Here is a 23776-nt window from a genome sequence, read left to right as displayed (position 1 = left end):
GCGGAGAGAGAGAGAGAGGGAGTGAGGGAGTGTAGAGAAAATTTGGGGTGTTTTGAGATAGTTTTGAGGTAGTTTTGTGGAGTTTTGAGGGTGTTTTGGAGTGTTTTGAGGGTGTTTTGCTGTGTTTTGAGATAGTTTTGTGTGTTTTGAGGGTGTTTAAGATGGTTTGGGGTGTTTTAAGATAGTTTGGTGTGTTTTGATGGTGTTTTAAGATGGTTTGTGGTGTTTTGACGGTGTTTTAAGATAGTTTGGTGTTTTTTGAGGGTGTTTTAAGATAGTTTGATGTGTTTTTGAGGGTGTTTTAAGATAGTTTGATGTGTTTTGAGAGCATTTTAAGATAGTTTGAAATATTTTGAGGGCATTTTAAGACAGTTTGTTGTGTTTTGAGGGCATTTAAGACAGTTTGGGGTGTTTTGAGGGCATTTTAAGACAGTTTGGAGTGTTTGAGGGCATTTTAAGACAGTTTGGGGTGTTTGAGGGCATTTTAAGACAGTTTGGGGATTTGAGGGCATTTTAAGACAGTTTGGGGTGTTTTGATGGCATTTTAAGACAGTTTGGGGTGTTTTGAGGGCATTTTAAGACAGTTTGGGGTGTGAGGCATTTAAAACAGTTTGTGGTGTTTGAGGACATTTTAAGAGAGAGAGAGAGAGAGAGAGAGAGAGAGAGAGAGAGAGAGAGAGAGAGAGAGAGAGAGAGAGAGAGCATATTTTCTGCATTTTAGAGCAAAATATTAGAGATGATTTGTTGTTTAGAGAGAGAGAGAGAGAGAGAGAGAGAGAGAGAGAGAGAGAGAGAGAGAGAGAGAGAGAGAGAATAAATTGAAGCGAGTGAGAGAAAGATCAGGTTTTCGTGTATTTTAGAGCGAATTTGCTTTTAGAGCGAGAGATTAGAGCGACGGAGAAGAGAAAAATGTGTCCGCGAAGGAGACGATCTGCCGAACAAACGAGGCAGGGTTGCATTAGGGTGCAGGTGAAATTCAATTAGGTTTGGGGGTTTCTTTTGCTGTTTGGGTAATTTATGGGTGTTTTCAAGAATTTTTCCATACAGCCCAGTGGTTTTTCATCTGCCGAACAAACGAGGCGGGGTTGCATTAAGGTGCGGGTGGAACTAGCTTACGTTTGGATTTTTTTGGGGTTTTATGACATTTATTGGTAATTTCTGGATACTTGTGGGGTGTCATTGGAAAGGTGACGATCTGCGGAACAAACGAGGTGGGGTTGCATTAGGGTGTGGGTGAAATTAACTTACGTTTGAGGGTGTTTTGCGTTTTATGAGGGTTTTCCGGTGTTTTTGGGACTTGTGAGGTGTCGTTGGAAAGGGGACGGTGTGGCAGACAAACGAGGCGGGGTGAGGTGTGGGTGGCGGTGTTTGAAAGGTGTTTTTTGGGTGTGTTTTATTGGTACTTGTAGTTACAGTAGTAGTAGTAGTAGTAGGTTTTTAACAGATCAAACGTGCTAGAATGAATGAAAATAGACAGAAATTGTGGGAATATGTAGCAGACACACACACGCACACACACACACTCACACGCACCCACACACACCCTAAAACACCCAAAAATCAAGACAAAACACACACAAAACTCAAAAATATTCGGCAAAATCTGAAAGTGAAATCGTCAAAATGTTTTGTTTTTTGCAAATTAAACCACCTGGAATGGCTGGAAATTGATGAGAATTGTGGGAATATGTAGCAGACACACACACGCACACACACACATGCACACGCACCCACACACACCCTAGAAACACCATAAAAACAACATGAATAAGGGATAACATACTGAAAAAAATTTGCCAGGAGCTTTGAAAAAATTATAAAAGTTTTCAGTTTTTTGTAGTTTAAACACACTAGAATGACTGGAAATGAGTGGAAACAGTGGAGAAATGAAGCAGACACACACACACACACACACACACGCACCCACACACACCCTAAAACACCCAAAAAATCAAGACAAAACACAAACAATACTCAAAAATATTCGGCAAAATCTGAAAGTGAAATCGTCAAAACGTTTAGTTTTTTGCAGATTAAACCACCTGGAATGGCTGGAAATTGATGGGAATTGTGGGAATATGTAGCAGACACACACACGCACACACACACACGCACACGCACCCATACACACCCTAGAAACACCATAAAAACAACATGAATAAGAGATAACATACTGAAAAAAATTTGCCAAGACCTTTGAAAAAATTATAAAAGTTTTCAGTTTTTTGTAGTTTAAATGCACTAGAATGACTGGAAATGAGTGGAAACAGTGGAGAAATGAAGCAGACACACACACGCACACACACACATGCACACGCACCCACACACACCCTAAAACACCCAAAAATCAAGACAAAACACACACAAAACTCAAAAATATTCGGCAAAATCTGAAAGTGAAATCGTCAAAATGTTTAGTTTTTTGCAGATTAAACCACCTGGAATGGCTGGAAATTGATGGGAATTGTGGGAATATGTAGCAGACACACACACACACACACACACACACACGCACCCACACACACCCTAGAAACACCATAAAACAACATGAATAAGGGATAACATACTGAAAAAAATTTGCCAAGAGCTTTGAAAAAATTATAAAAGTTTTCAGTTTTTTGTAGTTTAAACGCACTACAATGACTGGAAATGAGTGGAAACAGTGGAGAAATTAAGCAGACACACACACGCACACACACACACGCACACACACCCACACACACCCTAAAACACCCAAAAAATCAAGACAAAACACACACAAAACTCAAAAATATTCGGCAAAATCTGAAAGTGAAATCGTCAAAATGTTTAGTTTTTGCAGATTAAACCACTTGGAATGGCTGGAAATTGATGAGAATTGTGGGAATATGTAGCAGACACACACACGCACACACACACATGCACACGCACCCACACACACCCTAGAAACACCCAAAAAATCAACACAAACAAGCGACAAAAAATAAGAAAAATTTGACGAAAGCTTAAAAATTAAAATAAAACTTCAGATTTTTGCAGATTAAATGCTAGAACACACGAAAATGAACAAAAACACTGGGGAAACATAGCAGACACACACACGCACGCACACACATGCACACGCACCCACACGCATCTTAGAAACACCAAAAAAACGGCTTCAAACATACCTGCAAGGTTTTTCCGAGACCCATCGAGTGAGCAAGAATACAACCAAACCCATTTGAAGATTTGAACTGCTCAAGGGACTCCACAATGTTGTCGTATAGAAAACGGATGCCACCAGTCTGGAAGTAGTAGTAGTAGTAGTAGTTGTAGTAGTAGTAGTAATAGTAGTAGTAGTAACCTTAGCCCAATAGCAGCCTTAAATAGCCCAAATCTCTCTAAACACGCTACAAATAGCCCAAATCGCTTAAATATTAGCCCAAATCTATCTCCTCAACCAGCATGCCACAATTCTTTCCTCCATATCTCCCTCCACAAGTTACCTCCACTTTCCTCCATCCACACAGACTTTCCTCCACCTTTCCTCCACCTCTCCTCCAATTTACAACTTTCTCTCACAACCACAAGTTAGAGAAAATTGAGATTGATTAAAATTTTTCCAGCAATCTCACAACCTGATCAAGATATTTTCACCACCAATACTTTCCTCCATATCTCCCTCCACAAGTTACCTCCACTTTCCTCCATCCACACAGACTTTCCTCCACCTTTCCTCCACCTCTCCTCCAATTTACAACTTTCTCTCACAACCACAAGTTAGAGAAAATTCAGTTTGATTAAAATTTTTCCAATCTCACAACCTGATCAAGATATCTCCCTTTACCTCCACTTTCCTCCACAACTTTCCTCCACCTTTCCTCCACCTCTCTTCCAATCCACACAACCTTTCCTCCACCTCTCTCCTTTCCTCCATATCTCCCTCCACAAGTTACCTCCACTTTCCTCCATCCTCCACAGACTTTCCTCCACCTTTTCCACCTTTCCTCCACCTCCACCAATTTACAACTTTCTCTCACAACCACAAGTTAGAGAAAATTGAGATTGATTAAAATTTTTCCAATCTCACAACCCAAACAAGATATTTTTACCTCCACCATCCACAATTCTTTCCTCCATATCTCCCTCCACAAGTTACCTCCACTTTCCTCCACTGGTAGACTAATTCCTCCATGTTTCCTCCACCTTCTCTCCAAGTCTAATCTATTTTAAAACACTCAAAACACCACAAACTATCTCAAAACAAACTCAAAACTGTCTTAAAATACCTTCAAAACATGCCAAACTGTCTTAAACACTCTAAACTGTTTTAAAATACCCTCAAAACATCCCAATCTCTCCTAAAACACTCTAAACTATCTTAAAACACCCTCATAACACCACAAATAGCCTCAAAACACCCTCAAAACACCACAAACTGTCTCAAACTACCCTCAAAACATGCCAAACTGTCTTAAAATGCCCTAAACTGCCCTAAACTGTCTTAAAATATCCCAAAACATCCCAAACTCTCCTAAAACACCCTGACCTATCTTAAAACACCATCAAAACACCACAAATTGCCTCAAAACACCCTCAAAACACCACAAACTGTCTCAAAATACCCTCAAAACATGCCAAACTCTCTTAAAACACTCTAAACTATCAAAACCACCTCAAAACATGCCAAACTATCTTAAAACACTCTAAACTGTCTTAAAATACCCTCACAACACCCTAAAATATCCTAAAACACTCTAAACATGCTAAACTGTCTTAAAACACTCTAAACTGTCTTAAAATACCCTCACAACATGCTAAACTGTCTTAAAACACTCTAAACTGTCTTAAAACACCCTCAAAACACCACAAATTGACTCAAAAACCCTCAAAACACCACAAACTGTCTCAAAACACCCTCAAATATGCCAAACTGTCCTAAAACATTCTAAACATCTTAAAACACCCTCAAAACACCACAAACTACCTCAAAATACCCTCAAACACACCAATCTGTCTTAAAACACCCTAAACTGTCTTAAAATATCCTCAAAACATCCCAAACTGTCCTAAAACACCCTAAACTATCTTAAACACCCTCAAACACCACAAATTGCCTCAAAAGATTCTCAAAACACCACAAACTGTCTTAAAATACCTCAAAACACCACAAACTGTCCTAAAAACTCTCAAACTCACAAACACCCTCAAAACACCACAAATTGCCTCAAACACCACAAACTGTCTCAAAATACCTCAAACATGCCACACTGTCTTAAAATGCCCTAAACTGTCTTAAAACATCCCAAAACACCACAAACTCTCCTCAAAACACTCTCATCTTAAACACCCTCAAACACCACAAACTGCCTCAAACATCCTCAAAACACCTAAACTGTCCTAAAACATCCTAAACTATCTTAAACACCTCAAACACCACAAACTGCCTCTCACCAAACTGTCTCAAAACACCACAAAACATGCCACACCTCAAAACATGCTAAACTATCTTAAAACACCTCAAAACACCACAAATCTTAAAACACCCTCAAAACACCACAAACTGCCTCAAAACACCCCTCAAAACACCACAAACTGCCTCAAAACACCCTCAAAACACCACAAACTGTCCTAAAGCCTCAAAACACCAAACTATCTCAAAACACCTCAAAACACCACAAACTGTCTCAAAATACCCTCAAAACATGCCACACTGTCTTAAAACACTCTAAACTGTCTTAAAACACCCTCAAAACACCACAAATAGCCTCAAAATACCCTCAAAACACCACAAACTGCCTCAAAACACCCTAAACTATCTTAAAACACCACAAACACCTCAAATTGCCTCAAAACACCACAAACTGCCTTAAAACACCCTCAAAACATGCCAAACAACCTCACAAAAAATTTTCAGCCTATTGGAAGCCATTTTTAGGCATACCTGATGAGGCTTAACGACCTTGGCCAGCTGTGGGGCCAGAAAAATGTCCTCTTCGCTCTCTGGATGTCCGACATTCACCAAAACGCGACCTTGGGCATCAGGAACGTTGAATTCGTCATTAATGTGAGCTCCAGAATTTGTCGAATCGTCCTCCTCTTCCTCTTCCTCTTCGCTGTGGCTTAGAATGACCACATCCGAATCGCTCTCCTTCTTCTTCTCTTCCTCCTCTTCCTCCTCTTCCTCCTCATACTCCTCCTCCTCCTCCTCCTCGTCCTCCTCCTCGATTTTAACCTTCTCTCTTTCGTCGTCACTTGAGATTTCCTTCAGCTCTGTTTCGACGGGAGGATACACCAGCTCTGCAATATTAGTGGTAGTAGTAGTGGTATATTTTACGGAAATGGACAAAAAATGTGGTTCTGGATAGTTTAGGATAGTGAAATTTGGTGTGTGTGTAGAGGAAGGATAGTAGTAGTAGTAATAGTCAACTAACCTGTACTATCCACCATTATCACAGAAAACACACACAAACACACACACACACACTGAAATCTTTAAAATTTTCACCAATATATTTTTGAAAATCGTCAAAAAAATGTAGTTCTGGATAGTTTAGGATAGTGAAATTTGGTGTGTGTGTAGGGGAAGGATAGTAGTAGTAGTAGCAATAGTCAACTAACCTGTACTATCCACCACTATCCCAGAAAACACACACAAACATACACACACACATACACACTCAAATCTTTAAAATTTTCACCAATATATTTTTGAAAATCGTCAAAAAAATGGTGTTCTGGATAGGTTAGGATAGTGAAATTTAGTGTGTGTGTAGGGGAAGGATAGTAGTAGTAGTAGCAATAGTCAACTAACCTGTACTATCCACCATTATCCCAGAAAACACACACAAACACACACACACACATACACACTCAAATCTTTAAAATTTTCACCAATATATTTTTGAAAATCGTCAAAAAAATGGTGTTCTAGATAGGTTAGGATAGTGAAATTTGGTGTGTGTGTAGGGGAAGGATAGTAGTAGTAGTAGCAATAGTCAACTAACCTGTACTATCCACCACTATCCCAGAAAACACACACAAACATACACACACACATACACACTCAAATCTTTAAAATTTTCACCAATATATTTTTGAAAATCGTCAAAAAAATGGTGTTCTGGATAGTTTAGGATAGTGAAATTTGGTGTGTGTGTGGGGGAAGGATAGTAGTAGTAGTAGCAATAGTCAACTAACCTGTACTATCCACCACTATCCCAGAAAACACAAACACACACACAAACACACTGAAATCTTTAAAATTTTCACCAATATATTTTTGAAAATCGTCAAAAAAATGGTGTTCTGGATAGGTTAGGATAGTGAAATTTGGTGTGTGTGTAGGGGAAGGATAGTAGTAGTAGTAGCAATAGTCACCTAACCTGTACTATCCACCACTATCCCAGAAAACACACACAAACACATGCACACACATCCAGAGTTGGAGGTAGTGGAGGCTGAGATTGCTGGAAAAGTTATATTCAAACTCAATTTTCTCTAACTTGTGGTTGTGAGAGAAAGTTGTGAATTGGAGGAGAGGTGGAGGAAAGGTGGAGGAAACTCTGTGTGGGTGGAGGAAAGTGGAGGTAACTTGTGGAGGGAGATATGAAGGAAAGAAGTGGAGGTGTTGGAGAGAGTGCTAGTTTAGTTAGCTGTAACGTTTTTATCTCTAACCACAAACTGAAAGAAGCTGTGTGGTGTGGTGTGGTGTGGTGTGGTGGAGGTGTGGAGGGAGGTCTGCCGCAGGTCTGGGGTAAGTTTGGTTAGGTTAGGTTTGGTGCGGGAGAAGCTATGAGCAGTTTTGTAAAAGTATCTGATAACAATTTCAAATATTTTTTAGGTATACAAGTTATCCTTTTTGCTTATAACTATGAAGTGAGATTAGGCGCAGGTGTGTGTCTTGGCGGAGGTTTGGAGGGAGGTCTGCCACAGGTCTGGGGTAAGTTTGGTTAGGTTAGGTTTGGTGCGGAAGAAGTTACGAGCAGTTTTGTAAAAGTATCTGATAACGATTTCAAATATTTTTTAGGTATACAAGTTATCCTTTTTGCTTATAACTATGAAGTGAGATTAAGTGCAGGTGTGTGTCTTGGCAGAGGTGTGGAGGGAGGTCTGCCGCAGGTCTGGGGTAAGTCTGGTTAGGTTAGGTTTGGTGCGGAAGAAGTTACGAGCAGTTTTGTAAAAGTATCTGATAACAATTTCAAATATTTTTTAGGTATACAAGTTATCCTTTTTGCTTATAACTATGAAGTGAGATTAGGCGCAGGTGTGTGTCTTGGCGGAGGTGTGGAGGGAGGTCTGCCGCAGGTCTGGGGTAAGTCTGGTTAGGTTAGGTTTGGTGCGGGAGAAGTTACAAACAATTTTGTAAAAGTATCTGATAACGATTTCAAATATTTTTTAGGTATACAAGTTATCCTTTTTGCTTGTAACTATGAAGTGAGATTAGGCGCAGGTGTGTGTCTTGGTGGAGGTGTGGAGGGAGGTCTGCCGCAGGTCTGGGGTAAGTTTGGTTAGGTTAGGTTGGGTGCGGTAGAAGTTATGAGCATTTATTTCCCTAGGTTTCAAAAATTCTAGGGTGACAAAACTCCCTATTTGGCAAAGAACATAGCACAAATTTATCCAGATTTTTTGCATTATTGGGAAAAATGAGACCAAGTGTGTGTGTGTTTTCTGGGATAGTAGTGGATAGTAAAGGTTATGTGACTATTGCTACTACTACTACTATCCTTTCTCTACACACACACCAAATTTGACTATCCTAAACCATCCAGAACACCATTTTTTTGACGATTTTCAAAAATATATAGGTGAAAAATTGTCAAGTTTCGGTGTGTGCGTGTGTGTTTGTGTGTGTTTTCTGGGATAGTAGTGGATAGTAAAGGTTAGGTGACTATTGCTACTACTACTACTATCCTTCCCCTATACACACACCAAATTTGACTATCCTAACCTATCCAGAACACCATTTTTTTGACGATTTTCAAAAATATATCGGTGAAAAATTGTCAAGTCTCAGCGTGTGCGTGTGTGTTTGTGTGTGTTTTCTGGGATAATTAGGATAGTAAAGGTTAGGTGACTAATGCTACTACTACTTCTATCCTTCCCATACACACACACCAAGTTTGACTATCCTAACCTATCGAAAACACCATTTTTTTGACAACTTTCAAAAATACATCGGTGAAAAATTGTCAAGTCTCGGCATGTGCGTGTGCATTTGTGTGTGTTTTCTGGGATAGTAGTGGATAGTAAAGGTTAGGTAACTAATGCTACTACTACTTCTATCCTTCCCCTACACACACACCAAGTTTGACTATCCTAAACTATCCAGAACACCATTTTTTTGACGATTTTCAAAAATATATCGGTGAAAAATTGTCAAGTTTCGGCATGTGCGTGTGTGTTTGTGTGTGTTTTCTGGGATAGTAGTGGATAGTATAGGTTAGGTGACTATTGCTACTACTACTACTATCCTTCCCCTACACACACACCAAGTTTGACTATCCTAACCTATCCAGAACACCATTTTTTTGACAATTTTAAAAAGTTAGTTTGAGGAAAAAGTTAATAATAATAATAATAATAATCTTAAATACAGAGAGAGAGAGAGAGAGAGAGAGAGAGAGAGAGAGAGAGAGAGAGAGAGAGAGAGAGAGAGAGAGAGAGAGAGAGAGAGTCTTACCTTCATCAATCTCTTCTTTCAGTTTGGTTGAATAAATTTTAGGAACTTCCAAAATACTCCTCTTCCTCCTCTCTTCCTCCTCCTCCTCCTCTTCCTCCTCCTCCTCCTCCTCCAACCTCCTCCTCCTCCTCCTCTCCTCCTCCTCCTCCTCCTCCTCTTCACTCAACACCACTATATCATCATCATCATCTGGCACAATAGTGGTGGTGGTGGTGGTGGTAGCAGTAGTGGTAGTAGTAGTAGTAGTAGTAGTATCGGCAGTAGTAGTAGTAGTATCAGGAGTAGTCTCCAAGTTAGCGCTGACCTCTGCCACTAGTCTCTCCACCTGCAAAGTAGTAGTAGTAGTAGTAGTAGTTAGTGGTGGTGGTGGTTGGTGGAGAGAAAAATGTGAAAAATTGTCTGATTTTGATGTGAGACTATCTTAGAAAACTACTATTTTAACTATCAAGGAAGGGTGGTAGGATAGTCAAACTTGGTGGAAAGGTGGAGGAAACATGGAGGAAAGTCTGTGTAGGTGGAGGTAAGTGGAGGTAACTTGTGGAGGGAGATACGGAGGAAAGATTACAAACACTCGGAGATAAAAATGAGGAAAATTGTCAGGTTTTGAGACGAGACTATCTTACAAAACTACTATTTTAACTATCAAGGAAGGGAGGTAGGATAGTCAAACTTGGTGGAGAGGTGGAGGAAACATGGAGGAAAGTCTGTGTAGGTGGAGGTAAGTGGAGGTAACTTGTGGAGGGAGATATGGAGGAAAGATTACAAACACTGGAGAAAAAATGAGAAAATTGTCAGGTTTTGATGTGAGACTATCTTAGAAAACTACTATTTTAACTATCAAGGAAGGGAGGTAGGATAGTCAAAATTGGAGAGAAAGTGGAGGAAACATGGAGGAAGGTCTGTGTAGGTGGAGGTAAGTGGAGGTAACTTGTGGAGGGAGATATGGAGGAAAGATTTTAACTATCAAGGAAGGAGGTAGGATAGTCAAAATTGGAGAGGTGGAGGAAACATGGAGGAAAATGAGGTAAAAATTGTCAGGTTTTGAGGTTTTGAGACTATCTTACAAAATGACTATTTCAACTATCAAGGAAGGGTGGTAGGATAGTCAAACTTGGTGGAGAGGTGGAGGAAACATGGAGGAAAGTCTGTGTAGGTGGAGGTAAGTGAAGGTAAGTTGTGGAGGGAGATATGGAGGAAAGAATTGGGGTTTGTGAGACTATCTTAGAAAATGACTATTTTAACTATCAAGGAAGGGGGAGATATGGAGGAAACATGGAGAAGGTTGTAGGTGGAGGTAAGTGGAGGTAAAAATATGGAGGAAAATTGTCTGATTTTGATGAGACTATCTTAGAAAATGACTATTTTAACTATCAAGGAAGGGAGATAGGATAGTCAAAATTGGAGAGAAAGTGGAGGAAACATGGAAGAAGGTCTGTGTAGGTGGAGGTAAGTGGAGGTAACTTGTGGAGGGAGATACGGAGGAAAGATTACAAACACTCGGAGATAAAAATGAGGAAAATTGTCAGGTTTTGAGACGGGACTATCTTACAAAATGACTATTTCAACTATCAAGGAAGGGAGATAGGATAGTCAAAATTGGAGAGAAAGTGGAGGAAACATGGAAGAAGGTCTGTGTAGGTGGAGGTAAGTGGAGGTAACTTGTGGAGGGAGATACGGAGGAAAGATTACAAACACTCGGAGATAAAAATGAAGAAAATTGTCAGGTTTTGAGATGAGACTATCTTATAAAACAACTATTTTAACTATCAAGGGAGGGAGGAAGGATAGTCAAACTTGGAGGAAAGATGGAGGAAACATGGAGGAAAGTCTGTGTAGGTGGAGGAAAGTGGAGGTAACTTGTGGAGAGAGATATGGAGAAAGAAGTACAAACATTTGGAAATAAAAATTAGAAAAATGGTCAGGTTTTGATGTGGGACTATCTAACAAAATTACTATTTTAACTATCAAGGAAGGGAGGTAGGATAGTCAAAATTGGAGGGAAGGTTGAGGAAACAATTTTAAGACAGTTTGACATGTTTTGAAGGCATTCTAAGATAGTTTTAGGTACTTTAAGGCCATTTTAAGAGTGTCTGAAGTGTTTTGAGGCCATTTAAAGACAGTTTGGCATGTTTTGAGGGCATTTTAAGACAGTTTGGCATGTTTTGAAGGCATTTTAAGACAGTTTTGTGTATTTTGAAGGTATTTTAAGACAGTTTGACATGTTTTGAGGGCATTTTAAGATAGCTTGACATGTTTTGAGGGCATTTTAAGATAGTTTGGCATGTTTTGAGGCATTTTAAGACAGTTTGGCATGTTTTGAGGGCATTTTAAGACAGTTTGGCATGTTTTGAGGACATTCAAAGATAGTTTTGGGTATTTTGAAGGTATTTTAAGACAGCTTGACATGTTTTGAGGCATTTTAAGACAGTTTGACATATTTTGAGGGCATTTTAAGATAGTTTGACATGTTTTGAAGGCATTTTGAGACTGGCATGTTTTGAGGACATTTAAGACAGTTTGACATATTTTGAAGGTATTTTAAGACAGCTTGACATGTTTTGAGGCATTTTAAGACAGTTTGGCATGTTTTGAAGACATTTTGAGACTGTGGCATGTTTTGAGGACATTTAAAGACAGTTTTGTGTATTTTGAAGGTATTTTAAGACAGTTTGGCATGTTTTGAAGGTATTTTGAGACAGTTTGACATATTTTGAAGGCATTTTAAGACAGTTTGACATATTTTGAAGGCATTTTAAGACAGCTTGACATGTTTTGAGGACATTTTAAGACAGTTTGGCATGTTTTGAGGCATTTTAAGACAGTTTGACATGTTTTGAGGCATTTTAAGACAGTTTGACATGTTTTGAGGCATTTTAAGACAGTTTGGCATGTTTTGAGGAGATTTTAAGACAGTTTGACATATTTTGAGGCCATTTTAAGATATTTTGACATATTTTGAAGGCATTTTAAGACAGCTTGACATGTTTTGAGGGCATTTTAAGACAGTTTGACATGTTTTGAGGAGATTTTAAGACAGTTGGCATGTTTTGAAGGCATTTTAAGACAGCTTGACATGTTTTGAGGGCATTTTAAGACAGTTTGGCATGTTTTGAAGGCATTTTAAGACAGTTAGACATATTTTGAGGGCATTTTAAGACAGTTTGATATGTTTTGAAGGCATTTAAAGACAGTTTGGTATGTTTTGAGGGGATTTTAAGACAATTTGGCATGTTTTGAAGGCATTTTAAGACAGCTTGACATGTTTTGAAGGCATTTTAAGACAGTTGACATGTTCTGAAGGCATTTTAAGAGTTTGAGGTATTCTGAGGCCATTTTACGACCTAAGCTATCCTTACTCAACCTACACACGCACGCACACACACACACACACACACACTAACCTGCTGCTGCTCTAGATACTCTCGTAATGCCAGCCGTTTCTCTTGCAATCTCTGAAGACGTAACTGCTCCTCCTTCTGTGCGTTCAAAGTGTCATTTTCAAGCCTGTCGTCGCTGATAATGTCGCGAATGTTCCGTCGTAGATTCTTCACCTTAGGCCGCACGCTCAGCCCCCCAGCCGCCCCCCTGCGACGTTTGGAAAGCCGTTTTTTCTTGCGTTTTCTTCCCTCCGAAGTGTCTGAGTCTGCATCTGTCTCCGAGGTGTCGCTGTCGTTTTTCACCTGCGGTGCGTCCGTTTGTTTGTGCTTCCGCCGTTTGATTTTGGGGGCTACTGCGAGGGTCTCCGGCCTACGTTTGGGTCCAATCGGCACATCTCTATCTCCGTTTGTCTCCGAGTTATTGGCGTTTTTCTGCAGGTTTGTGTCTTGTTTGGGGATTTCTGGCGCGTTTTTGTTGGTTCGGTTAGGTTTGCCTGCCTCCTCCTCCTCTTCTTCTTCTTCTTCTTGTTCCTTGTCTTCCTCCTCTCCTCCTCCTCCTCCTCCTCTTCTTCTTCCATCTTCCTCCTCCTCTTCTCTTCCTTCTTCCTTCTTCTCCTCCTCCTCTTTTGCCTCCTCCTCCTCCTCTTCTCTACGTTGTTCAATTTCTTGTTTCTCTTCCTCCTCCTTCTTCTCCTCCTCCTCCTCCTCCTCCTCCTCTCCTCCTCCTCCTCCTCCTTCTTCTTCTACTTGCATATCTTCCCTCTCCTCCTCCTCCTCCTCCTCCTCTTCTTCTTCTTTCTTCTCCTCTTCTTCCTGCTCCATCTTCTCCTCCTCCTCCTCCTCTTCCTTCTTCTCCTCCTCCTCCTCCTCCTCTTCCTCTCGTCTTCCTTCCTCTTCTTCCTTTGCCCAGGGAGGAGAGTCCATCTTGTCCGTCTGTCTGTGTGTCGTGTCTGTGTGTGTGTGTGTGTGTGTGTGTGTGTGTGTGTGTGTGTGTGTGTGTGTGTTTTAGTTCCTGAAAAAGAATAAAACAGACATTAGTAGAGGAGGAGGAGGAGGAGGAGGAGGGAGGAGGAGGAGGAGGAGGAGGAGGAGGAGAGGAGGAGAGGAGTAGTAGTAGTAGTAGTAGTAGTAGTAGTAGTAGTAGTGGTGGTGGTGGTGGTGGTGGTTGAGGAGAGAGGAGAGAGAGAGAGAGAGAGAGAGAGAGAGAGAGAGAGAGAGAGAGAGAGAGAGAGAGACACATTCACAATTCCTACTACTACTGAGAGAGAGAGAGAGAGAGAGAGAGAGAGAGAGAGAGAGAGAGAGAGAGAGAGAGAGAGAGAGAGAGACACACAATTCCTAACTACTACTACTGAGAGAGAGAGAGAGAGAGAGAGAGAGAGAGAGAGAGAGAGAGAGAGAGAGAGAGAGAGAGACACAATTCCTAACTACTACTACTATTACTACTACTACTACTACTACTATCACAAACTTTCCTGCCTCGGACAAATCTTAACAAAACCACAAATTTCACCTTAAATAAACCCATAGGCCTAAATTTAGACCTACACAAATAGAAACCAACCCTTTAGCTACCAGTAGGCCTATACAAAACTACGGGGCCTCGCTAGATAGGCCTAAAAAATTAAAAAATAAACAAACATTCACTACCGGTATATGGAAACTCCAAATACACAGGTTTATATTTGGACACATTTTTCCTATTTCTACGCCTATTTTGGGGGATTCATAGGCCTGGGTAGCTGCGGCAGGGTTCCCTAGGCCTACCTTAAGCAGGGCAACACTCCCCCATGCCTCAGTGCGGTGTATTAGGCAAATTTGTGGAAGCCTATATGATGATCCAAATCGTAAACAAAGAAGATGGCGACGGTACAATCGCCAATAGACTACTGGGTTACACTATTTTGACAAGACGGGAAAATAGTCACAGATAGTCAATTGTTTAGGGTTCCTGTTGACATTGTATATTTTTTTTTATGTTTTTGTGTAATGTTTGAATGTTTTTCTAGAGGTTTATTTCATATCGATATTTTGGTTGAGTGGTCGCTGGGGTAAAATAGTTTGGGTGTGGATTGGCAATACATAACAGGGAGTAGTTTTTAATAAATATGTCGGTAATAAATCAAACGAATAAATAAAGACACATAACATTAAAGAAAATATCAAGAAATTTGTAGCTAATATTTGGATGCGAATGGAAAATAAATAATAATTAAAAATGTCTACCTTTATATTGATTGATGCATTTATTGTTGAATTAATAAATCATTACAACAAAGGAGGAGGATGGGCCTTGCTACACCCCCTGCAGTATACACATCAAGAATACAAGTATTTCAATAAATAAATACACATATTGCATTACATAGCCCTCATCAATATGCCGACACATACTGCCCAAACTTATCTCGTCAGGTCATTGCTGAGCGACCACTTCGCCCTGGAGACGACCCTCCCGGTGCAGTCCGCCCGGCAGTGCCCAGGAAGCGCTTGACGGTGCCACCATTCAGGATGCCGGGCCTCGTCGTCCATGTGGTGGCATGGTACGCTGCCGTGAAGAGCTCCTTTGCTGATGCAGAGGCACTGTACGACGGACTCCTGCACACCATCGAGGGATTCATTGTGACTGCAAGGGTCTTGGCAAGGGTCCTTGCTCCACGCCGCTGGACTTACGCTGCCGACCCTGTCATTCTGAACTGCCAACAGACGCTCGCTGCCTACCAGAGACCTTGGCAGCTCAACCCAGCAGACACAGAGTCACGGGATGCCATGGTCACGGATCTGTGGCAGCAGGAAAGGAAGGAGTACTGGGTCTCCTTCCTGGACAAGGTGCGCAGGATCCGGTCCCTCCAGGAGGTGTGGCACCATGTCAACAGCGTCCGGGGCAAGTCCAGACGGCAGGTGTGTGACCCTGATCCTGCAGGCAGGGCACGAAAACTCGTCTTGCATTGGAAGGAAGCCTCATCCTTCTCTGGCCTTCCTGTGGAACACCAGGAGGCGCTTGATCAGCAAAGCCCACGAAGGATGGAGTTGTTTTGCCACAGTGTTCCTCTGCTGGACGACACCTGTGTGTGTGCCGGCCCTATCACGCATGACGAACTCCTCTCGGCAGTCAAGCTGGGCAAGTCAACAGCTCCTGGCAAGGATGGCATCACCTATGATATCCTCAATGCCCTCCTGGAGGTAAAGATAGACAACCCTATCGTGGATGTATTTAACATGTCTTTCACTGCAGGCAAGCTTCCCGCTCTTGGAAAACAGCCATCGTCATCCCAATCCCCAAAGGTGATGGCACTATTTCTCTCACCAGCTGTCTGTGTAAGGTGATGGAACGGGTAATATTGAACACGCTTATATACAAGGTGGGCCATGTACTCTCTGGCAATGTACATGGCTTCCTAAAAGGTCACTCTACAAGTCATTGTTTTGTTGAGTGTCTTATAAATAAGGATGCTACCTGCAGAGCTTTCGTTGATCTCAAGGGTGCCTTTGACAGGGCCAACAAAGATGTTATTATGGAGGAACTCATTCTCAAAGGTGTCAAAGGTAGACTATTAGGATCAGGGACTATTTGTACCATAGAACAGCACAGGTTTGGTTTCAAGGTGCAGTCTCCTCTGAGGAAGTGTTTGAGCTTGGAACACTACAGGGTGGAGTCCTTAGTCCAATGCTTTTCAATGTTTTAATGGACAAAATTGCGTGCAGTTCCTTTCCGCAGGGCACCCAGGTCCTCATCTATGCTGATGACACACTCCTCCAATGCCCACACCCAGGATTCTCCAGTTAGCTTAGTCACAGCTGGCAGTGTGGTGTGTCCAAATGGGACTAGTGATTAATGAGTGTAAAACAATATTTCTAAAGGGAAGGTCTCTCCACCACCCACTGTAAATAACATCCACATCCCTAGAGCTCATATACACAAGTACCTGGGTGTTCAAATGACCTTTAGGAAGTCTCTTCAAGCCGTCCACTATGTTCGGGACCTCTGTCTGCCACGGCTAGCACCACTTCAGCAGCTAGCCAACAGGGGCCTGGGGGCTGGCCGGGCATTCCAGTCCTAAGAATGTTCTATATATCTGTCATACGGTCCCTTATTGATTATGCCGCCCCTGTTTTAATACAGTTTAGTGCCACTCAACTCCGTCCCCTAGAGCTTGTACAGAATGAAGCCATGTGGGATGCCCCAGGACTGCACGGATTGAAGTCCTCAGAGCTGAACTGCACCTGCTGAGTATCATGTGTAGGGTGCAGGAAATGACTTGTCGCACAGTTAATCAGATGCTATGCACGGGCTCTGGCTCTCTAAAGGGATCACTGGCCCCACTCGCACTCCTACAACACCACACCTCAGGAAGATCTTGGGAGTACTGACAAGTGTAGGTGTAGTCGAGGTTTGTATTAACGTTATGTCACCGCTGCAACCCGCCTGGAACCCTCACCGTGTCAGTGTTGATAGTCACTCTGCATCAGCCCAAGAGGGACTGGCTCCCTCATGTGCTGCAAGACATGTTCATGACTAAATTGTCCAAGTACCCACACGTTCAGGCTATTCATGTTTATTGTGATGGGTCAGTCAATGGCAGCAGGTCTGGATGTGGGCTGTTCATCCGTGACTACATCTCTGCCAGTCTCTACACTGACACTGAGGTTTCCAGGCGGCTCCCTGCACCCATGTCTTCCACTAGAGCAGAACTGTATGCTGTACTGGAGGCGCTCCACATTGTGGCGCCTCTCCATAACAATGTATATTTCTTTATTGACAGTCAGGCTGCATTGTACGCCCTTCAGTCCACCTCCCCCATGGACTGTGGTCTAGTTAATAAGTGTCTTGGTCTCATCCACGCCCTAGAAGGTGCTGGTGCCACGGTCCATTTCATCTGGACCCTCTCATGTGGGTGTCCCGCTAAATGAAAAAGCAGACAGACCGCCGCCTTGCTCAGTGTGCCCTCCAAGATGCCACAGTGCCACAGCGCCACAGTGGACCCTGGCACTGAGCACACTCTGGGCTGTGTTAAGAGTAACATTAGTGATCAGTGTGAGCTTTGTTGCCATAGGGGCAGTGGCACTGTGGCACTGTGGCACTAGTCTTCACTATGCACGTGTCTCCCAGAGCTGTGCCTACACCTGCATCACATGACAGGCTGGCAATGAGGCTCAGATTAGGCTACAAATACTTTTGGGAAGTGAGTGCTTCTCCTGGTGTGTGGTGTGTGGTGCACCAAGGGGACACACTCTGCCTCACTATATCACGGAATGTCCTCTCATTGCTAAGGTCAGGCCACAAGGTCAACATGACTTGTACAGCCTCATTGACCATCTCCTACACCCAGCCACTCTCAGGGATACACTCAGGCAATATCCTACACCCAGCCACTCTCAGGGATACACTCAGGCAATATCCTACACCCAGCCACTCTCAGGGATACACTCAGGCAATATCCTACAGCCACTCTCAGGGATACACTCAGGCAATATCCTACACCCAGCCACTCTCAGGGATACACTCAGGCAATATCCTACACCCAGCCACTCTCAGGGATACACTCAGGCAATATCCTACACCCAGCCACTCTCAGGGATACACTCAGGCAATATCCTACACCCAGCCACTCTCAGGGATACACTCAGGCAATATTCTACCTCCTTTGTTGCAATTCACTATTAACGCAACAGTAAATGTATCAATAAAACCATCAGTCATGTTTCGAGGCTCGGTCTGGGGGCTGGCATTCAAGTCCTAAGAATGTTCTATGTATGTGTGGTTCGGTCCCTAAGTCACCCTGTTCTAATACACTTAATATTGAACCTGAGTCTTTCAATATTGGAAGTTACCGGAAGTTGCAGTTATTGTTTTAGTCTCCCTTGCGATTAAGTTCTTCCATACGTCAACTAAAATCAATGAATGACTTATATTTTTCAGCTGTAAGTCAATTTTTCCAACATGGCTTCCTTACTCTTTTCCATCGAGAAGTTGTAAATGGCGAAGCGTTACTCCATTCATTGTTTTGTGGAGGGGAACACGCTGCCTTCCCTGAGTGAGACTGCGTGTGTGTGTATAGGGTGGCCACTCCTCTCCCCAAAGGTTCCCCAAGCACAGGGAAACACTATTGCTTCTGTGTTAAATCTGCGTACATGTTCTGGAAGATGTACACTTTGTAGGAGCGAGAGGCGAGGACGGAGTGTGAGAACTTAAAGGCTCTTGTGACTGGCTAATCTTGTGCAGTCTCTCACCACTTCCAAACACACGCACGCACACGCAAACCCAAATTCAGCATCTAAGCCACACACTCGTGATTGAGCCTCCTTTAAAAATAGTTTAGTGGCAGCCAACTCCGTCCTCTGCTGATGCTATACAAGGGCTGTGACTCTCTAAAGGGATCACTGCCCCCTCTGTAGCATGATCCTCGCGCTCCTACAGCACCATATCTCAGGAAGATCTTAGGAGTACTGACAAGTGTAGATGTAGTCTGTGCTGGTTTTGAGACACGTACGCTCACTTTTTGAAACGCCAGAGAGATGCGTAGTCTTGTTTTTAAGAGTGTTCCTTCAGTTAGTAATGTGGAAATGTTGTTATTTTGCTTCTAGCGTCGTATAAACACATTGAAAAACTCGTGTAAATTTATATAAAGCCTTTTTGACATGGAGGTGAAGCGCTTGTGTGTGTGTGTGTGTGTGTGTGTGTGTGTGTGTGTGTGTGTGGTCATTATATATAAGTTTAATATTTAATCTTTAGTAATCCAGAGAGAGAGAGAGAGGGGGGTGATATTGAAGAGGAGGAATAAGATAACGAGGAACACACACACACACACACACACACACACACACACACACACACACACACACACACACACACACACACACACACAGTAAGTATATAAGTACTGATTTATTGAGTACAGTTTCTCGTTACAAGTTCAAAATACTAGATAACTAAATATATACATGAATGGAGGCAATTTTGGTCCATAAAACACACAACTTGCATAAAAGAACGCCAGGTACCAAACTTGAAAGGTACATGATAATTCTTATATCACCGCGTAAGACCGATAGTATTAATTTATACAACTGATTTACTGAATTTGTCACTTCATACGAACGAAGTAAATAATTGGTTGGACACACGAGTGAAAGTTCCAGACACCCAGAACTTACATGCAAATTTCCACATAAAGAACACAACTTGCCCTAACCAGATGGAAACATACTTCATACAGCAAACAGTTGAAGGTTCCAGCACCTCTGACAGCGTGCCTTCCCATTACTTTTAATCAAAACACGTTAGAGGCGATTTCCACAACAGGGAACAGAGTATCATTAGTCAAAATCTAGTTCCAAGTGAAGTCATACCTCTATAGTTCACCACTCCAGTACGTGAAGCTCCGTTTGCACACACACACACACACACACACACACATATGAGGAGAGACTAAAGGCTATGGATCTACCAACCTTGGAGCTGAGAGAGAGAGAGGATCTGATACAAGTTTATAAATTGATTAACGGAATGGATGAAGTGGATAATGAGAAACTGATCCTGAGAGAAGAATATGACTTTAGAAGCACAAGATCGCATAGTAAGAAACTGAGGAAGGGAAGATGTCTGAGAGATGTTAAAAAATTTAGTTTCCCGCAAAGATGTGTTGACACGTGGAACAGTTTGAGTGAGGAAGTGGTGTCAGCAAAGAGTGTACATAGTTTTAAAGAAATATTGCATAAGTGGAGATATGGAGACGGGACCACACGAGCATAAAGCCCAGGCCCTGGAAAACTACAACTAGCTAAATACAACTACGTAAATACACACACACACACACACACACACACACACACACACACACACACACACACACACACACACACATCTTAAGAAAGCACAAGAGATCGGTGTAATATGGCAACATTTTATTGATGTGAGGTGGTGGTGATGGTGGTGGAAGCCTCTTGGAGTCTTCCCTAGTGGTGATGGTGGTTGTGGTGACAGGTAGTGTGGCGTGGTGAGGCGCCCCTGCCTCTCGTCACGTCACACAGGACAGGAGGTGTCTCCACCACCAATGTGAGCCTTGATCCCTTTCTGCAGTGGTCGTTCCCGGGCGCGCTGCACTACACCACAAGACACACCACCACCACCACCACGATGTTGACGCCCGTCGCCACCCATGCCATTAACTCAGCCGTGCCGGAGTTGGCGGTGTCAAAACCAACGCCCACTGGTGTGGCCCGTCCCACTCCGGGTCGCCGGTGACAGGGTTGCAGGAGAAGGTGAAGAGGGCCTGTCCCTCGATGGTCACTGTGTATCCCAGGAAGGCACACTGGGGCGGCAGCTCCCTGCTCCACACCATCACGTTGTCCAGGGTGACCTGCGCCACGCCGCCGTGGTGCCGCACCTCCACCAGTTGCCAGCCGGCGCGGGACGGCGTGATGTCGGCGAGGTGCGGGTACAAGGTGGCGCCCCGCGTGGTGGTGCACGCCCCCTGGAGCTGCAGCCTCACTGAGTCCTCGCCGGGCCGGAAGTAGAACCGAGCATTGTCCCGCCGGGTGGTCAAGACGTCTTTGTTCCCGCCGCGCCCCGAGGAGTGCTTGTAGTGCGGACACCTCACGCGGCACCCCACCGCCGCCTCCACGTCCTGCACCGCACTTACCTGCAGGGTGTCACAGCTCAGGGGCACGTCCCTGTCCTGCAGCACCACAGCAGCGGCCCCTGAGGGCTCCACCACCACCGAGTTGTCCTTGACCTGCACCTGCAGGAGAGTCCAGGCGGTGGGCAGAAAGGTCACGTCATATAGGAAGCCAAAGTCGACGAGCGTGCCGTTACTGCAGGTTCCCTTGTACAGCTTGAACCGCACGCTGGAAACCTTAGACTTCTGTTCCACGCGGACACAGGCTGTGGAGGCCGCGTGTGTCTCATGCACAGCAAAGTCCAGCCGCCACTGAGGCTCCGAGGGGCGCAGGGTGAGGTGGTGGGCAGCGGGAAGGTGGACTGCAGGCTGCTGTCCAGCACCTCACAAGGCGTCTGCTGTCCTGCCGCCTCTGACGCCGCCACCACCACCACCACCACCACCAGACACTCCCTCCACCAGCACCACCTTCGCCACGACGCCTCCCCCATGACGGCCGCGGTGGTAGTGTGATGGTTCCGCTGCGGCGCTGTGCTTCACTCAGTGGCCTGTGCTGATCAGAACACAAACATATTAATCAGGTCAGTGTGTGTGTGTGTGTGTGTGTGTGTGTGTGTGTGTGTGTGTGTGTGACACGAACACGCCTAACCTCTCCGCACCCCACGCCGGGCCCTGGCAGGCGGAGGAGCCCTGCCGGTGTCCTTTGTGGCCCACCTAAGGTCGAAGAGCGTCAACACTTGTATTTGTTGGTAACACTTTGTACTAACAGTATTCACTGATTGCTGAAGCGACACACACACACACACACACACACACAGTGATAGTGAACATGAGCGTCATTGTTTGGAGGAGAGGCGAGAGGAAGTGTGAGGAGGAAGGCAGGAAGAAGGAAGAAGAGATAGAAGGAAGAGCGCCGAGACTTCCTGCCTTCCTTCCCGCCCCTCAGTCTCCGCCATGCTCACGCTCCCGCTGCTCCTGCTGCTACTGCTGCTTCGGGTCCTGCTGGCCTCTACCGCCCCAGCAATCCAGCAGCAGGACTGTATCGGCCCTACCTACCCTGAGACAGCAGTGACGCCCCCCCAGTGCTCTACAGTGCCCTGCGCCACAGCCACCACGCAGAGCCTCACGCTGGCCCTGCCCGTCCTGCTCACCCTGTACCCCGCCGTCCACGCCCGGAGTGGCTGGTCCATGAGTGCGCAGGTGCTGGACCAGGCCGGGAGGAGGCTGGGTCAGGCGGCTTTGGATTCAGAAGATGACGATGTGACGATGATTGGCTGGGTCTGTGACGTCTTCAACAAAGCGGAGGCGTCCATCCCTCGTGATCATCTGCAGGGAATCCTCTCCCTACACCTCGCAGCGGCGGTGCAGGAGGGACACCTAAGCCTCACCTACGTGCTGGGCTCCAGGAACACCACGGCACTCACTCTGCACTTCCCTCACCACCACCTGCCAGCCACCATCAGGCTCACGTCTGCCACACACACACGCTACGGCTACTCGCCCCTCACCGCCACCACCGTCACCACCACCACTACCACCGCCAGCCAGGCAGTAGTAGTGAGTGTCAGCAGTCTGGTAGGCGTGGGTGTGGTGGTGAGTGTGGGCGTGCTGGTGCTGGCTTGCCGTGGGCGGGTGGAAGCGGAGGCCCTGCTCGGGACAGTACTGGCCTAGGCTGCACTTCTAGAGGCTTGATTCAGAGTCCTTTCATATCACAACGACAGTCCTTTCATGGTATACACACACACACACACACACACACACACACACAGCGCCATGTCTAACTCTCTACTGTCTTATGGACCAATAAAACTGCATACAACCACCACCACCACTAATTACTGCCAGCAATGGGTGTACCGACGCTGTTGTTCGCTAATAAGAGAGAGAGAGAGAGAGAGAGAGATGTTCTGTCTGTGCGCTTGTGTGATAACGAAGATTGAAGGTTATCTCGCGAGTCTTATTTGACGCCCTGACACCTTATGCTTTATCAAATCTCTTCCTTACTATAGAATCTCTCTCTCTCTCTCTCTCTCTCTCTGATAAGCGTTGACGTCACGGAATGTGCGTGGGTGGGGGAATTTATTTGTTCTTTCTCTTTATCTTGGTGGTTAGCACGCTCGACCACAATCGAGAGCCCC

The 23776-nt window shown here is 44.2% G+C and overlaps 1 protein-coding gene, 1 long non-coding RNA gene and 1 pseudogene across 2 annotated transcripts; 1 reads left to right on the top strand and 2 right to left on the bottom strand.

Annotated features, from left to right (window-relative positions):
• LOC123507055 overlaps positions 1-13680 on the bottom strand; it is a 45648-nt pseudogene extending 31968 nt beyond the window's left edge.
• A 299-nt stretch (positions 13681-13979) lies between these two features.
• On the bottom strand, positions 13980-14913 carry LOC123506490. The gene is made up of 2 exons (XR_006675452.1): positions 14788-14913; positions 13980-14032 (listed from the first exon to the last, which is right to left on the bottom strand). It is a non-coding gene; the product is annotated as an uncharacterized LOC123506490 (long non-coding RNA).
• A 3377-nt stretch (positions 14914-18290) lies between these two features.
• On the top strand, positions 18291-18721 carry LOC123506441. Its single transcript, XM_045258531.1, has 3 exons — positions 18291-18360; positions 18401-18452; positions 18489-18721. The coding sequence occupies exons 1-3, from the start codon at positions 18312-18314 to the stop codon at positions 18694-18696; spliced, it is 309 nt and encodes a 102-aa protein (XP_045114466.1). The 5' UTR covers positions 18291-18311; the 3' UTR covers positions 18697-18721.
• Positions 18722-23776: the final 5055 nt, after the last annotated feature.

The sequence above is a fragment of the Portunus trituberculatus genome, chromosome 2 (genome assembly GCF_017591435.1).
Source record: "Portunus trituberculatus isolate SZX2019 chromosome 2, ASM1759143v1, whole genome shotgun sequence".
In the NCBI taxonomy this organism is placed as follows: Eukaryota; Metazoa; Arthropoda; class Malacostraca; order Decapoda; family Portunidae; genus Portunus; species Portunus trituberculatus.
This window is presented reverse-complemented; position numbering and strand designations above follow the sequence as displayed.

Bases quoted from the DNA above. Each gene is read 5' to 3' on its own strand.
- LOC123506441 (XM_045258531.1), top strand. From the start codon at position 18,312: ATGACTTGTACAGCCTCATTGACCATCTCCTACACCCAGCCACTCTCA. The intron at 18,361-18,400 runs GGATACACTCAG...AGCCACTCTCAG, and splicing joins CTACACCCAGCCACTCTCAG to GGATACACTCAGGCAATATC. The intron at 18,453-18,488 runs GCAATATCCTAC...GGATACACTCAG, and splicing joins ACTCTCAGGGATACACTCAG to GCAATATCCTACACCCAGCC.